The following is a 16,478-nucleotide window of genomic DNA, read 5'->3' on the forward strand; positions in this document are numbered from 1 at the left end:
GAACTATTTAATGATTCGTCATAATAAGATTTCGAGTTTATTTGGCAGATGGAGAATAGTCCGAATGTCCGGATTTAGGCGTACTTGGGGGCGTACTTCTCGTACACCTTGATGTAGGCCTCCTTGGCCGCCTCCTTCGACAGACCCTTGTGGGCGTTCCAGGCTTCGTACATGGCCTTCTTCTTGAGATCCAGGATGCCGGGCTTGTCGATGTTCACATCGCCAACGGTGGACTGCTTGAACAGGCCGTAGAACTCCAGGAACTCGGAGTCGGTGGGCTTCTTGGAGAAGTTCTTGGCGAGTTCGGCGGCTTCCTCAAAACTGACCATTTTGCTGGATATACGAGTGATACTAAGTAACTTCTCCCCGCCAACAGCTGCCTTTTATAGACCCTCTTTCCTGTGGGTATTACGAAATTTAATTAATTTAAATATGGCCATGTGCATTGCCCAATTTATATCTACATTCGGAGAACCGAATGCCGTTCAAAAAGTTTAATTAATATTTTCTGTGGCTCTTTAAAGTTAGATACGACTATCTGCTCGGCAGAAGCACTATTCTTAGTAACCGAAAGATCGTGCGACTTCACCATGATAACATATCTTAGGAACTGACTCACGTGAGTTAGGTGTAAAAGAAGTACCAATGACAGTTCAAAATACGGGAAAGCCTTTAATTAAGTTATTGGTTTGTTGGTTATCCAGATTTCTTTATATAGTTGAAGGCCTGACCTAATCAATCAAGCAGATAGTGAGTACATAGCGTTTTGCATATGGCTGATTTCATTTTTGGCAAGTGCAAGAGCGCTGATTAGCTGTCGTCTGACTAATTATATATTTCAATGCCCCTAAGAGGAACTCTCACTTTTCATGATTAACCGAATATATACTTTTACGATAAGCCCAAGTGGGAACTACAATTGCAGTGGGGGCCTGATAAGATTAGCGAAAGGTGTGAGCCATGTTTGCCAATATATAAATGGTGTTCACGACGAAGTCTGCACAGATTGTTTTTGTTTACCGAAACCAACTAGCCACCAACATGCCCACCGTAAGTCTTACACCACCAAATGGCCTTTCGATTGTGTAACAATTTTCTTTTTGCATATCTTCAGTTTGAGGAGATCGTCGAGAAGGCCAAGAACTTCAAGAACCTGCCCTCCAAGGAGGAGTTCCTCGAGTTCTACGGCTACTACAAGCAGGCCACCGTCGGCGACTGCAACATCGAGGAGCCGGAGGACGAGGAGAAGAAGGCCCGCTACAATGCGTGGAAGAGCAAGGCCGGTCTGACCGCCGACGATGCCAAGGCCTACTACATCGAGGTCTACAAGAAGTACGCTCCCCAGTACGAATAGGCGTTGCATCTCCCATCTGGGAACCTTTTAGACTTAGACCTACTCTGTGACCCTTCTAATGATGCATGTTGTAACTCCCTGTATTTATTGTAAATTTATAATAAACCAAACACCTATGCATTTAACATAAATAAAAGCCTATCAGTTCCTAACTTTCCACTCAAGTTGCCGAGTGCGATCATGCGACCCACTACACACTTATCTTAATCTGATTAGGAGCTATCAGCTTTCCGTCAACGCCTAACCTGATATGTTTTGTAAGCTGGAAAAGTATAAATATAGAAAAAAGAAATTAATTGACTATGACGATATTTTATAAAAAAAGTTACAAACGTTATCGTACTTTGAAAAGACTTTAGAGTATTAAATATTTGTTTAGATTTACTAATATTAGTTTTTACATTTTTGGTATGACTGCAAGAGTAGTCAAACTTTGGCTTGCGGAAGCTAGCTTCCCTTATTGTATTAAATAGTATTGGTATACTACTTGTTCTGCATCATCAAGAAAGGTATATTCGGTCCACCCGGTTCCGAATAAATTCCATATGCTGATGTTTGGAGCAAATCCTTCCAAAAGCCCTGAACTTTTTTGCATGTGCTTGAGAATTAATTAGGAAAATAAATAAGTGTTGAAAATAAAAAACAATAAATATAATTTTTCTGCTATCCCATCTCTTACTTTATATTTTGAAAAGTTAGTCATGTCGAAGACTTTGTTCACAATAGTATGAATCAACGAATTTGATAAATATTATCAACATGGTGGGAAAAAAAGAATTTCCGGTCAAGTAAAAACCAACTAAGCGAATTAAATTTGAACCATAAACTTGAAGTTATAACTTATATATAATGTGTCTATAACAAATGAAAACAAATGAAACGAGCGAGTATTATTTGGTTTTAAAAAATTGAATATTGGTTTGTTATATTAACAATAATAGTTGAAGTAATTTTCTACATTGGACAAATATGAAAAGTTATTTACACGCTTTCTACAAAAATAGTACACGTATCTTCAATGAAATTAAAGCATACTTTTAGGAGATGTATTTTTAAAGGTTATTAATCAACGTTTATGCCTTTAGCTCTCAGTTAGGATAATTTATTTCTTAAGTTTAATTATAGCTTTATTTTAATATTTTCGATATAATGTGAAGCGTAATAATTAAACAAATTACAGTTTATCTAAAACATCTATGCATTATATCATATTCTTTTCTCCACATGATTAAGGCAGGGTATTATAAAAAGAATCGTTACGTATAAGAAAAATAAAAAACAAGACTATTTACTTACTTACTTATATCTAGTCATAATTATACACATCTATCTTTAAGATCCGTAACTTTTAGTTTATTAATAGGGATATTATAAAAAGAATGTTTTAATGACAAAAACTTTGTCTTTCTAATCCTCGGTTATAAGTTATCAATTTATATAACCATTCCAATATATAATTGGTTTTAAAAAGTGCCTATTGAAACAAAAAGAAGGCCAATCCTTCAATCTACTGTTGATGCTGATCAAGAAGCCACGTATGTGCGTAGATTAATAGATTTATTATTACGTCGTATATACGGGAATGAGCCAAGAAATTCGTCATTATTTATGGCTAATCGTAAAAGTTTTCCAGCCCAGAGACGAATTCGCTGGTGAATCCAACTGTGCCCTTGGATTCTAAAAAATGGTCATCGAATTGGCTAGTACAATAAACGATAAGTGTATCCGGGGGCTATCTCCAATATCGCTACCTTTGACAATGTCGACCGCTTGTAGTTGGGCTACGAAATTAGCGAAATAAAGATATCGATATCTGCTGATTATCAGCAAAATGGGAATACTTTACTTGGACCAATAAACCAACTGAAATATGAAAGGGTTTCAAAGCTATATAAACGCGGCCAAAAGGCCTAGAAGTATTCAATCGTCTTTGCCTTTTCCAGTGGTAAGCACATTAGCAAGGAATCCTTGTTGTTAAACTATATTTAATTCTGTACGTTTCTGTTTCTTACGTCAGCATTACCAACAAGAATCCAAATCTATCAACATGGTCTCCGTAAGTATTCTGCACATTGGATATAACTAATTACTGAAAGACAGTATTGAGTAGGAATCAAAACCTTGAACTCAAAGAACTATGACAGTTCTAAAGAAATAGCTATTGGATCCTTAAATAATCTTAAACTTTTCCTTGTCAAACAGTTCGAAGAAGCCTCTGAACTCGCCAAGAAGTTCACCAAGAAGCCCACCGATGCCGAGTTCCTGGAGTTCTACGGCCTCTTCAAGCAGGCCACCGTTGGCGATGTGAACATCGAGAAGCCCGGCGCTCTGAACCTGAAGGAGAAGGCCAAGTACGAGGCCTGGAACTCCAACAAGGGTCTGTCCAAGGAGGCCGCCAAGGAGGCCTACGTGAAGGTGTACGAGAAGTATGCCCCCAAGTACGCCTAAATTGGATCCCGTTTCCGGACCCCCCATTCACCTGCCATCACCTAGTTGAACAATAAAGATTATCCGATATATCAGCAATAATCTGGTGTTTGTCCGGCTGACCGGCATTTTATTGGAGCTTTCGTGCAATAAGGCCCATTCCCCCGACGGCCTGACCCTCGAATATCCCCAGTTTTTCGCGATTGGAGGGGACTGCTCGAACTTCGATCCGAACACGATTACGTGGCTCCGCTTCGGTTTGGTTTGTTGGTCTATCAGGGAATCGGTGCTGCTATCAGTTGGGGCTGCATTATCACCACCGCGATTGCCTAACCCACTCGAGCGAAAGCTCACCGAGATCCACCGAGAATTTCTCCCTCTCTCTCGATTTCTCGCCGGGTAGAAGCTTTCTCGTTGGGGCGATCGCGCGATATGGGACGACTTAAATTGAAAGTCACCGCCGGAATGGAATTCAGACAGTGTTTAGTTCTGTGACAGCCAACACAAAAGTAAGTGACCAATTTCCACTGCCCGCGGCTTGCATTCAATTGCCCCAACAGAACTCACCACCTATCAGTGCCCACTAGTTGTGGTTGTGACACAAAAAGTTCAACATTTAGATAGTGATAGGTGTTGGACACCTGCAATTATGGAAATTAACAAACCGACGAGGCACTGAGCAAAATAAGTGATTCAGTGCTTAAACAATGTAATCTTAAAAACAAATATTCTAGAACTTTGTTGAGTTCTAGTTTGAGTCACTTTGAATTTTTGGTATTTTTGTCTTGTCATTTTATAGGTCCATAAAATAAATGAGTATTTACAAATATCGAACTCATTCCCAGATTGCAAGCTTTTGTAACCATAAATTTGCCCGACCATATTTGGCAACTATTTTGCTCAGTGCTCGTCACGTACAAAGCCCACGCCCGAATCCATATTGGTAAAAATTTGCCGGCCAAAAGCGGCCGCTAACGGTTGCCCGCTCCCTTTCAAAAATCTCGGTTCAGAGACAAATATTTGCGCCTTCTGCTTCCGCAGCATAATTTCCAAGTTCTACTCAAATTATGTATTTCTGCCCGGTGAAAGTCGGACATTTGTGTGGCCCAACAAACACCCATTAGCAGAACATCCATTAGTTCTTCGAGATCACCAGTTGGGGGGCCAAAGTTCAGTTCAGTCCCACCTGGTTTTGTTTGGCACACGCCAGCCTCCTCATTCGGAACTGGTTTTAATTATTATGATAATAAACATAAAACTAAGCACTTTATATACAAGACTAATTTAACTTTTTTACACTTCCACTTCTTGCAGATTAAATCTAACCCAGAATGTCCCTCTCCGAGGTAAGTACTTCCCCCAAAAGATTGTGCACTGATCGCAACAGTCCACTAAATTTAGGGCGACACTGCGCGATAAGCCGGCTGCTAATCACCTGTTCGATTGCTCCACACTCAGAAAAAATACTTTACAAAATGAAGAGCATTTCATTCTCAAATTATACATCTTCAAATGAGATTAGATTAAAATTCAGTGAACTTCCACGTGTTCAAGGAGTGTAAATTTTGAATAAATTTAATTATGAATCCAATATTAAAGAGCATATTATTTGATATTAATATATTGCTAACAAATTTATCAACATATATATCATATATTTTAACAACTATTCTCGTTTTTAACAATAAGAATATTAGTTAATAAACATAGTTGCTTGAGCAAAAGATGTGCACTCAAAGATTGAAAATCCATATTTGAAACTGTTTGCTTACTAAAAGCAAAATAAGATATTATATGAGCACACTATAAAAACTAGGAATTTTGAATATGTCAATAATTGTGGATGCTTAAGGACCATTATAGTTTCGTGAAATACTAAAAGGAAATACCTTGTTTTAAATGATATACATTTTTTTTGCAGCCGTGCTTTCTTAGTGTCCTGATTTAAGAACCCTCTATTTTTGGTTGCCTAGTAATATACCCCTTTTTCCCCCAGCAATTCAACGCCGCCGCCGAGAAGGTGAAGAGCCTGACCAAGCGTCCCAGCGACGACGAGTTCCTGGAGCTGTACGCCCTGTTCAAGCAGGCCAGCGTGGGCGACAACGACACCGCCAAGCCGGGACTCCTGGACCTGAAGGGCAAGGCCAAGTGGGAGGCATGGAACAAGCAGAAGGGCAAGAGCAGCGAGGCCGCCCAGCAGGACTACGTCACCTTCGTGGAGGGCCTGGTGGCCAAGTACGCTTAAGGGCTTAGTGCCAAAGAAGTGAACCACCCAACCACCAATTAGCAATCTTAAACCAGCTAGAGACTATTCACCCATAATGTTACCTATAATGCGGAATAAACTTTGTATGTTAATTTTGTACTTAAAGATGTGTTGACCCCATGACTCAAGCGTTGCATTCGCTTAGTCTGTCGGCGGTATTTACCTGGTAAATAGAGGAAGTGGCTGGGACGCTGCACCGTTCTGTCTGTACTTTGGACCAAAATGTGGCGCTTGTTAGCGGCGCATCGTTAATGGATCTTCGAGTGTGTTTGCACATGTTCAGTTTCGAGCGGAAGATATCCGAAATCTACGACCTTGAGGCATCCATCCAAATCCGCTTAGGACGCCTTAAAAAATTAACGAAAAGCTCAAGATAATTAGCCACGATTTTCCGTGACTTAAGTGGCATTTACATTAAATGCTTCCGCAACATTAGTTGCAACATTTTAAGTGCCGCCCTAACAACAAAGCCGCCAGCAACATCTACTGACAACAGCAACATGTTGCTAGTTGCTCAGCCGCGCAACAGGTGAAGCAGAAGAAGAAGAAGCAGACACACAGAGAGTGAGAAAGAGGATAACAGAGCAACAACAATTCCGCCTGCGTTTTTTGTTTATGAATGAAAAGCGCAAAGGCAAAACGGCGATAAACTGGTGTGGGCAAAAAGAGCAGCAAACTAGGGTAACTGTGGTGGGTCGATAATTGGATACCCTAAAAAACGTATCTTAACCAAATTTTAGGATCCTAAACGGTCGTGGATAAAAGGATTTCATATATGATTCGTATTTTAAAAATTACAATATTAAAATTTTATTATTTGGTCAATTAATTTACATAAATGTATAACATTTCAACTCATTTATTGTAAAAGTACTTATTAAATTATGTACAAAAATTAAAATATTATGTGTCCAATAATATTTTTTAACGCAATATTTATGTATAAATATAGATAACAAAGAAACATTTGTTTTTCAAAAAATGCTTAAGGTTCTTGTAACTTGGTTAACATAAATGCTGCCTAAATGTATGCTTTAGTTTATATTTTGAACTGGAAGTGCGAAAGTTACTTACAGCTAGTGAATTTAAATAAAGTTCTGGTTAAAAATAGGAAAACGTTTTGGATGTAGAATCGATTAACCTGTTCCAAAACACAGTAGCAAAGGTGCTCCGCACAAGAAAGGTAGTCCAACAGAGAGCCTGGCCGCCAGAGCGAGAGCCAAGAGAGCACGAGAGAGAGCGAGCGTCCAGTGATCGTGCAAAACAAACAGGCAACAACAAGCAGCAACAACAACAACCAGTCGGTGTCAGCCAGTCTGACAATTGGGCCTTTGCCTTTGCTTTTGCCATTCCGCTCATTCAGTCTTCATTCGGGCCCAAACGCGTTCGCTTGGCCAGCGCGCTCGTAACTCCGCTTCTGCCCCCCAACCGCCTCCCGCTCTCTCTAGCCTTTACCGCCCGCTCTCCGCTCGCCTTTCGGTGTGTGCGTGCGCCCATACCTATAACGTGTGTGTGTGTTAACAAAATGTGATTAGCAAAAATACAAAGAAATCAGGCATAGTGGAACAAGGCATTGTGGCTGAAACAACAGTCAACGGCGCAGCGCACATAAATATAAAAAACAAAAAAATTAATATACACAACAAAGTATAAAAAACAAACCTTTAAACATATACACGAAATGCGAAAATCTGCATAAAAAGCAATGCGCTGGCGCGGCAACAAAGCGCGGCCGTAAAAAATAAATAAACGCCAACGACAATTCTGAATTTTGTGCTTTATCGGCAACGGCAGCAACAATTAAATTAATATTGAACTACACTACACCCAAAGTTAACAAAAGTAGCAGCCATAAAAAAACAAAAGCAAAAACTACGGTTGCGGCTGACTTGGCCAAAACAACAACAGCAACAAAAGCGGCAACAGCAACAACTATCAGCGTTGTCTACCTTTTTTTTTGTACCCTTTCCAAGTGTTTTTTGTTGCTGCTGCAAGAGAGATATACTGAGAGAGCAGGAACCGCAGACAAAGAGAGTGCCAGAGATCGGGGCTTAACTCCGACTTCGACCAGTTCCAGTTCCAGTTGTTGGTAGTGATACTGATATGACCAGCTGTCCGCCAGCAGCCACAGATGCAATCCGGTGAGTTTCGCCCATTCACTGTTGTTGGCTTGACGGATTCAAATTTCAGACTCAAAGATACAATTTTAAGCAATCTTGAACGACTTTCGATTTCCTTCTCGTTTTTAAACCATCATCATTTTATTTAATGCTTAATTTTTACAAAAGTGTAAATATTAAAATATGATGTTATTGAATTAGTGAACATTTATCATTAGTAATTATCTTTATTTTAACTCAAATTAATTTATTATGTTCAAAAGCTTTAACAAGTTTTAATTCATATACCTCTTCAAATTTCCAAGACGACAATCTTAAGCGTAAATATAAAGAATATTAATATGAGTGCGCGTTTAACCAATATATACATTTGGTGTCCTTTAAAACTTGTATAGATCGGAGTCATTTTATTTAAAGTTAAAATGTTTGGCAATAGAATTTCACCAATATGTATTTGTTCTTGTTGGGCAGGTAAAAATTTAGCCAGGTAGCAGCAGCCTTAGAGAATCGTCGATCGCAGGCTCCGCAAAACCCATTATAAAGTGCCAAAATATGTGCGCCAGTGTTAGTGGGGCTTTTTGTATATTTTCGTGTGAGCTTCTTGTTGTTGTGCTAATTCGCAGCAATTTCTTCGTTCGCGGCCTTTTCATTAATAAGTTTCACGCGCCGCTCATTTTTCAACATACTCGCACTCCTGTCCCCCTCAAACCACCTCGTCTGTGGATCGGATTACCGTGTTGATGTTGTCTTTACTTTTCGCAGTCCCCAAATGCCGGCAAAGGGGCTAGCGGGACAAATAAATTATAATTTTTGCTAATTCCTACATGTAGGTAGTTTTTGGGGTAGATAACATAAATTTAATGGTGATGCAATCAACTCAAAGACTTGGCTAAGAACTTCGATGATTGATTTTTAATATTATCCGAGCTACTGAATTTGTTAAGTAAAGAATATACTACCAATATCCAGAATAAAACTTGTCAAACATGATCGCTACCAGGTTTTATAAATTAGTGTTACTTAGGAGCAATTACAGCTGACTTGGCAATTTGTTATTTTAAATAATTTTTATTTCAACAGATTGCTTAGCGCCGTATATTCGCATTGTCTGTTATATTTGTGAATTAATTATTTGTTATTCTAAATTTACAATACTCTGCTTTCCTCTTGATTGCCTATCCCGGCAATTATAGGGATAAACATATTATGCTTTTGGATATGTATTTGTTATTAATATATATTTTTGGTTGGCCGACTACTTACTTTAGAACTCAAGTACCGTCCCCTCGCAATCATTATCACACTCGATAGCCAATAACTACCGATGACATCTGCAACCCAGATTTCAGAGTCCAGACAAATATATTATCAATCCGAGCCATCCCACCAAACGGTGGCGATGACTGTCTGCGCATGCGTAGGGTAGCCAGAAACGGATTGTTCGAGGTAGTGAGTGGAAAACGAGTTTTCCGAGAGCGACTAATACTAGTTATGTTTTGCGACTGCCCGCCGCCAAAATCTCCTTTCCCCTTTTCTGCCGCCGGACAGACTTTGAATCGACGACGACGTGTAATTGCAGTCGCAAGTTGCAAGTTGCAAGTCGCAGGTTGCAGGTTGGCCACTGGCAACCAAGTGGCAGACTGCCGAGACACTTGACGCTCCTCCGAGCACATTGGCCAGGTATGACAATGGAATGCACAAACAAGAACCAAACACTTGCCAAGCACGCAATGCGACTCGGTTTCGGAAAAGCGGAATGCTCGCTGGATCAGAATACGTATACGTCCAGTGTGACGGTTATGTGAGCCGGCGGCCCGTTTCGCGGAAACTCCCTACAAGGAGACACACGGAGGCCGTGCCACTTGGCCGGTTGGTCCAGCCCTGGCCAACAGGTAGGGTTACTCATAGCGGACCATCTCAGCTCTGTCTCCATCGGAAAATTGAGTCATTCGCTCGCTCTTATGAAATACAGACGAACTTCCATAAATCGAACAGCGATCTTGTCACGTTCAAGATCTAGAAATTGCGTGCACATCGTTTTCATTACGAATATTCATGAATTTTGCGTCATCAGGCATTAAAAAGGTTTTTCTTTAAAATGTATACCTTATTATATTTTAAAGCTCGTGCTTCTATAACGATCTTGTTTCATAAATTACTGTCTTGTGTGTGTTCCTTTTTTTTAATATTTGTAAATTTTTTTTTTAAATTACTTAGTAGTTTTAGTAAGGGATTTCAAATGGCGAATTATTTTACCTTTCAATGTTTATATATTTATTCTTTTGATTGCGATTTGTAAGAGCTTAGGGCTAGGCAATTAAAGTTAAATTGACTAAATTATAATTTTTAGCCGAAAATGTAGTTTAAGTCGGGAAATCATGAATTAGCAAGCCAATATTGTTCGATTGAAAGAAGCTGGACTGTAACAAAAAGGCTTAACGAAATAATATACTTGGTGACTGTTTTTACCATTTCTGAACTCTGCCATTTTGTGGAGCAATGCAAATAGAATCTTAGCGGAGAGTTATGGAGCCTCGAATTTTGGCACAGCCTTTGTTTCCACTCTGTCTCCGAAATCTGGAGACCACGGGGCCCCCATACCCTATACCCCCGCTTCCCTCCCCTCCTCACGTTTCTTGGGCCTGGGGCTTCGTGTGTATTAACCTGCCGCACCGGTTTCGGTTTATGTTTTAGCCAACGCCATCATCCATTACTTATACCCAAACCCGAACCCGTACCCCTGCCCGCACATATGTGTGTTTCTATTTCTCTTTTAATTTTCTCTCGGGCGCTCAAAGTTGCTGCTGTTGCTGTTGCTGTTGCTGCTGCTGCTGCGACTTGTTGCTGCTTCTTTATTTATTTTTTAACCAGTTTTTCTGTTTGTTGTTGGTGCTGCAACCTGAGCGCGAATGAGCCATAAATAACAACAACAACCACAGCAGCCCAGTTGCTGTCTTCTGTCCCGGTTTCCAGGAAGCAAATGTCTGTCCGTCCGCCAGTCCACCAGTCCGCCAGTCCGCTTGTCCGCCTGTCCGCCCGTCGAGAGACCCAAACCAAAACCGTCTGCAATTCGCGTGCAGAGCCGCTTTGCCTGCCTGACTGGCCTCTATGGATTATGCAACTCTTGGTTTTGGTTTTGGTTTTGGTTTTTATTTGAAAATTTAATAACCCGGGCGTTGGCGTTGGCGTCTGCTTCCTTGATGGCGCGACAGAGGCGAGAAATGACTTTTCTGCCAGCTTTTCAGCGCCCACTCATTTGGCCAGCCAGCAAATTCCCGGGTGATCCGCTAAGTCGCGGCTAATCCCATGCCGGAATTTTGCGCATCTAATCAAAAGACCGTGTTGCCTGCATTCCACGAAGGTCCAAAGAAGTCGACGGCAAGTTGGCCAAGAATTTACCGGGACAAACAAGCGGCCAAGTGCAAGTGGGCAAACACAAACACCTCTTGCGGGAAACCCCACGGAAAACAGAAACGAATCATTTGAGCAAATTGTTCGCGGAATTACTGCCAGGCCATACGGTGCAGATTATTGAGTAAACAAGCACTGCACTCTTTGCCAATAATTCGAAGGTCTATAAAAGATATTCGACCCATATTTGATGGTCATAAAGATAAGAGCTATGTCCAATCATAATTCGCTAGGATTTCTAGTATCACAAAGAATATTTGAAAGTACATATATCGTATTTACTCCTAGTCAAGTACTTTTATATAAATTCCATTAGAGGCTGTGCAAGGGCATCTCGGTGCGAGTATCTAAGATAAGCATCAAGGCAATGCAACAAGTATTTAGTGTCCGCGGAATATCTATATTTATACAACTATACATGCACTTTCGCGGAACGAGGGTATAGAATTGCTCTGGAACAGAAAGTATTTTGGGCGAACCTCTACTTTCGGACTAGTTCGCACTAGCAAATGCTGGCGATAAGATAAAAAAGTGGCTGCCAGAGGCGCCTGAACTTTGGCAATGGGCCAACTCCAAAACATGGCAGTGAAAAAATGCAGTGACTAAAATAAACAAATACACCCGACTAATTCTCATTTGATCTAGTCGCATTCCAATGGTGTGTGATTTCCTTTGCACTTGGGCTATCAACTTGATTTTAAAAGTTAAAAATAACCAATATAAAACGTAAATTGTTTTGAAACAAATATTAAAAGATCCCATATCACTCCTTTAGTATCTTATACTTGATGCAAATTGATCAATTTTTTTATAAATTTATCCAACATTTTATGACAAAATTTGACCATATAAAAATTTTACCATATATATTCAATTCTCATTTTTGCAACGAATACTTAAATGTAATTTTTTTTTAGTTGCTACAGATGAGGAAATTTGAACAACCTTAATAGGGAGAATTCTCCAGAATGCACGAACTCTTCAACAAAGTGCTCGCCAAGCGCGATCTCTCCCGAGCCGGAGATCTCTTCTCTGTGCCGGATGCGGATATTGTAGATGACATCACGGAGGTGGTAAGTAATTCCCAAATTTCCCCTGAAATCCAAACTAATTTTGTTACATTTTTAAGCTCTCCGAGATCAGTCCTATCATCTCGCATGCGGATTATGTGAAGAACAATAATGACCAGAGTGTGGTAGAGATCTGTGTGACGAGGGTGCTCTCATGCATTCGGGAAACGAAGACTGCGGAGCGGTATTGTGCTGCTCTGGTGGATCTTCTTAAGACCTGCCTGCTGTGGAACCTACAACCCTCTGGAACCACAAAAGAAGAGCCACCCCATGCCAAGATCGCAGCCGATATCATCTCTAGCATTTTCCTGGTAAGATTAACTAAAATTCTTAAATTAAAAAAAGCCAGTAGAACTGCCACTTATTAATTTATTTTTTATTTAACTACTTTCAGAACTACGATAAGAAAGAACTGATGAAAATAGCCCTTCCCGTCGCTGTGCAGTTCCTGCCAAAAGGAAACCGTGAGCTATCGAGAAACCTAGCCAGCTACTTGTCCCTGGCGGCCATCGATCACGCCTGCCTGCTGAGTCCTCACACGGAGTCCGTGATGGAATCCATCTTGTCAGGGAACTATGGGCTGCTCCGAGTGCTCTCGCAGGTGTACGAGGTGGCTCCCGAGGCGGTGACACCACATGCTCCTCTTTTGATGCCCCTGCTGCCGCAGTGTGATCCCCAGGAGCGGATGGCAGTGTTCCAGCTGTATCTACTGATCGTGCAGAAGTCACCCGAGGTCCTTGAATCGTGCGTTTCGCAGCTATGTGGCTTCCTGCTCGACAGTGACACCTCCAGCATCACCATGCAGATACTGCTGAAGCTGTCCCAGCACTCGCCGAACCTGCTCATCGATCACTTTGAGCAACTGCGACTGGCGGCCAAGACAAATCCAGGAACTATTCCGCTGTGCGCTCAGATCATGACTACCGCGGGAATCGGAAGCAAGGAGACGGCCCAGCAGGCTTTGGACTTTGTCCTGGAGCACCTGCCCACCCAGGCACTCCTGCAGCAGGAGGCCACTCGTCTCTGCTCCGCCTATCCCGTTTTATTCACCGACAAGGTCCTGGCCTGCGTCCGCCAGAAAAATGCAGCGCTCAGTTCGCAACAGGATGTGGGCAATGCTTTGGGCAACAAGACCTCCGGCGGCGTCACTATCGTCAGCTTGAACAGCTCCAGTCCCAGTCCGCCTCCAAAGCCAGGTGAGTTTAGTTTTATTTGCTTAATGTTATTTATTAAATGACTAATTTAAATACTTTTTAGTACCCATTGCCGCACCGTCCATCAACACCACGATCATCCAGCCGGCCAGTGGAGCCAGTGCCATGCCCGCAGCACCTCCTGCCACCGCGTCCTCCTCAGCACCCATTGCCACGTCCACGCCCGTATCCGCTGCCACGCCCACACCTCAGCATGCGGGCTATACGCGGCGGGTGAAACTGGGAGACTCCAGGAGCACGGGTCGCCTGCATCCCGCCAGCAACACGCACCGGAGTGTGACCCGGTTGAATGTGGCCAGCGGATCCGTTGGAGGACTTCACAAGAGCATGACGCGGCTGAGTAACTCGCAGATTAACCAACAGCCTGGAGGCAGCTCCAACGGGAATGTGGTGGTCCAGTCGGGAGCCACTCCGAAGACGCCAAGTGCCTTCAGCAATCCGCCCGTGACACCAGTTCCGCCCCTGAGTAACAACGTGGTCATCACTGGACACAACCGACATGGAATACCTGTGACCTCCGGAGGAGTGACTGTGACCACGTCGCCCTCGAAGGTGCGACCCCACTCCCAAGGACCCTCGACGCTGCTCAACTCGAGTACGGTGCTGATGAAATACAGCACGGATGCACTGAATCAGTCGGTGGGCTCGATCTCCATACCACAAACTTCAACGGCGGCCACTTTGCCGCCAGTACAGACACAGAATGCGGTATCCGTGCACCATGCCTCTCCAGCATTGCCCCAATCCTCCAGCAACGGCAACGCCAAGTCGGTGATGAAACTGCCAGTCAATGGGAATGTAAGTGCAATAGTTATATAACTGAATCAGTTAATAATTATTAATATATTTCCAGAGCGAAGTGATTGTCTCGGGACCCACCACCAATGTGGCACCTCGGCGCAGCGATAATACCAGTCGAACCTTGCTGAATGCCAATAGTGTGATGGACCAGCGGATGAGCACCTTCGAGCCATACCAGATAATGCGTGATCCTGTCCAGCAATTCTGCGAGAAGAACTTCAACTCGATTAAGTCCTATATGGATGAGGTTTCGCAGCATTTGCCACCGCCCACGCGCTGCAGCATCGAGGGTAAGTCCTTGCAGGTCCTTTTCCCTCAATCTCTAACTCCTTTCCCCAACCATCCCTCACATAAACACACACATCCCCGCACACACACACACAAACACATCACACAGTTTCCAATGAATTCGCAGAACGTCGGACCAAAAAGGTGGCCAAACTGCACTTCGCCTGCCAGATTCGTGGACCCCATTGCCTGTACTCCAAGACCTGCTTCACGATGCGAACGCGGAACCCCAAGACCTGGATACATATGATGTTTCTGGACTTCCAAGTGCGGCATTTCGTAAGTTCTGGTCATCTGGTAAATGGACGACATCCTTTTAATACCGATTTATTGCTTTAGGTCAAGGAAAAGTGCGTGCTGAGCACACGAGAGTCTGGCATTAGCAATCTCAAGAATATCTGGCAGATACTCAAGTGCGAGAATCGCAGCTTCACCGAACTGGTCACCAGCCAGTTTCCACAGGTCAAGGTGGGTACATAATTATTTCAAATCTTTTAACTGGAAAATCTAAATTGAGGTCCTAAAATAAATATGTTTATTTTATTATTATTTAGGACCGTGAGATTCTGGTGAACGAGCTGCGTCACTCGGGCTTTCTGGACGTATTCGAGGTCTCCAAGACTGACAAGTCCAATCCGAACTGCAACGAGTTGGAGTACCAGTGGGGCTGCTTCCTGTGCAATCATCCGGATAAGGCAGTGGGATTCTTGAATGGCAGCAATCAGCCCATGATCGAGGGTCAGCTAAAGGAGAAAAAGGGCAAGTGGCGACTTTTCAGGCGATGGCGCACGCGCTACTTTACTTTATCCGGAGCACATTTGTCCTGCAAGGGATCTGTTAGTATATTAGCTGATATTTAAGCTATTTTAAAAAATACTAAACTCCCAACTATTTTCAGAGCGGTGGAGAGAGCATCGATGTGAACCAGATACGATCGGTGAAGGTGTCTCGCGGTGCACGCAACATACCCAAGGCCTTCGAGATCTTCACCGCCGACCAGACATTAATACTCAAGCCCAAGGACGGCAAGAATGCCGAGGAGTGGGTGCAGTGCCTCAGCATCGTGGTGGCCCACTCGCAGGCCCGCGACAATCCCACGGCCAAGACGAATAGCTTGCCGGCCCGCAGCATGGGGAGCAGCAAGCCCTCCTTTTAGGATGGCATCCGTATCCCCATCCATATCCATCCCAACCCCATTGTGAGATTATTTGTAAATGTAAAGACAGAGCAACGGCAACACACAAAAGACAAACAGACAAAGGAGCGGCAAGCACAGGACTCTGCTGTCTATTATATATATACACACCATATATAATATATATCATTCTATATATATCGATATATACCTTAGGCCTACGCCCATAGACTTATCTAGCGTGTACTTACCATTTCAAGGGATTTCAAAAATTTTGCGAAATTGTTTTTATCATTTATAGTTGATTTTTATACATATGTATTTAGTTTATGCTTATTTATTGTACGTGTATTAAACAAACAGCTTGCTTTCGAAATCGAATGCATTAGTTA

General features: G+C 42.5%; 5 protein-coding genes across 6 annotated transcripts; 4 read left to right on the forward strand and 1 right to left on the reverse strand.

The window, feature by feature from the left end:
* Positions 1 to 14: 14 nt before the first annotated feature.
* LOC108050075 (acyl-CoA-binding protein) lies at positions 15 to 376 on the reverse strand. The gene has a single exon (XM_017131563.2). The coding sequence runs from the start codon at positions 327 to 329 to the stop codon at positions 75 to 77; it is 255 nt and encodes an 84-aa protein (XP_016987052.1). The 5' UTR covers positions 330 to 376; the 3' UTR covers positions 15 to 74.
* A 259-nt stretch (positions 377 to 635) lies between these two features.
* LOC108050074 (acyl-CoA-binding protein) lies at positions 636 to 1,507 on the forward strand. Its single transcript, XM_017131562.2, has 2 exons — positions 636 to 1,050; positions 1,115 to 1,507. The coding sequence occupies exons 1-2, from the start codon at positions 979 to 981 to the stop codon at positions 1,352 to 1,354; spliced, it is 312 nt and encodes a 103-aa protein (XP_016987051.1). The 5' UTR covers positions 636 to 978; the 3' UTR covers positions 1,355 to 1,507.
* Positions 1,508 to 3,224: 1,717 nt separating this feature from the next.
* Positions 3,225 to 3,880, forward strand: LOC108050077 (acyl-CoA-binding protein-like). Its single transcript, XM_017131566.2, has 3 exons — positions 3,225 to 3,299; positions 3,372 to 3,410; positions 3,557 to 3,880. The coding sequence occupies exons 1-3, from the start codon at positions 3,225 to 3,227 to the stop codon at positions 3,800 to 3,802; spliced, it is 360 nt and encodes a 119-aa protein (XP_016987055.2). The 3' UTR covers positions 3,803 to 3,880.
* A 312-nt stretch (positions 3,881 to 4,192) lies between these two features.
* On the forward strand, positions 4,193 to 6,148 carry LOC108050083 (acyl-CoA-binding protein homolog). Its single transcript, XM_017131580.2, has 3 exons — positions 4,193 to 4,290; positions 5,096 to 5,127; positions 5,778 to 6,148. Exons 2-3 carry the CDS (start codon positions 5,113 to 5,115, stop codon positions 6,024 to 6,026), a joined length of 264 nt encoding a protein of 87 aa, XP_016987069.1. The 5' UTR covers positions 4,193 to 4,290; positions 5,096 to 5,112; the 3' UTR covers positions 6,027 to 6,148.
* A 1,279-nt stretch (positions 6,149 to 7,427) lies between these two features.
* Positions 7,428 to 16,462, forward strand: LOC108050081 (protein melted). Of its 2 annotated transcripts, none has more exons than XM_017131577.2 (10): positions 7,428 to 8,188; positions 12,496 to 12,651; positions 12,708 to 12,959; positions 13,043 to 13,844; positions 13,906 to 14,660; positions 14,716 to 14,953; positions 15,061 to 15,230; positions 15,291 to 15,419; positions 15,506 to 15,787; positions 15,850 to 16,462. In XM_017131577.2, the coding sequence occupies exons 2-10, from the start codon at positions 12,547 to 12,549 to the stop codon at positions 16,105 to 16,107; spliced, it is 2,991 nt and encodes a 996-aa protein (XP_016987066.2). In that variant the 5' UTR covers positions 7,428 to 8,188; positions 12,496 to 12,546; the 3' UTR covers positions 16,108 to 16,462. The 2 variants fall into 2 exon arrangements, with proteins under 2 accessions (XP_016987066.2, XP_016987067.2); XM_017131578.2 differs by having other exon boundaries at positions 15,079 to 15,230.
* The last annotated feature ends 16 nt before the right edge of the window (positions 16,463 to 16,478 follow it).

This window comes from Drosophila rhopaloa, unplaced genomic scaffold (genome assembly GCF_018152115.1).
Source record: "Drosophila rhopaloa isolate 14029-0021.01 unplaced genomic scaffold, ASM1815211v1 contig_163, whole genome shotgun sequence".
NCBI classification, from domain to species: Eukaryota; Metazoa; Arthropoda; class Insecta; order Diptera; family Drosophilidae; genus Drosophila; species Drosophila rhopaloa.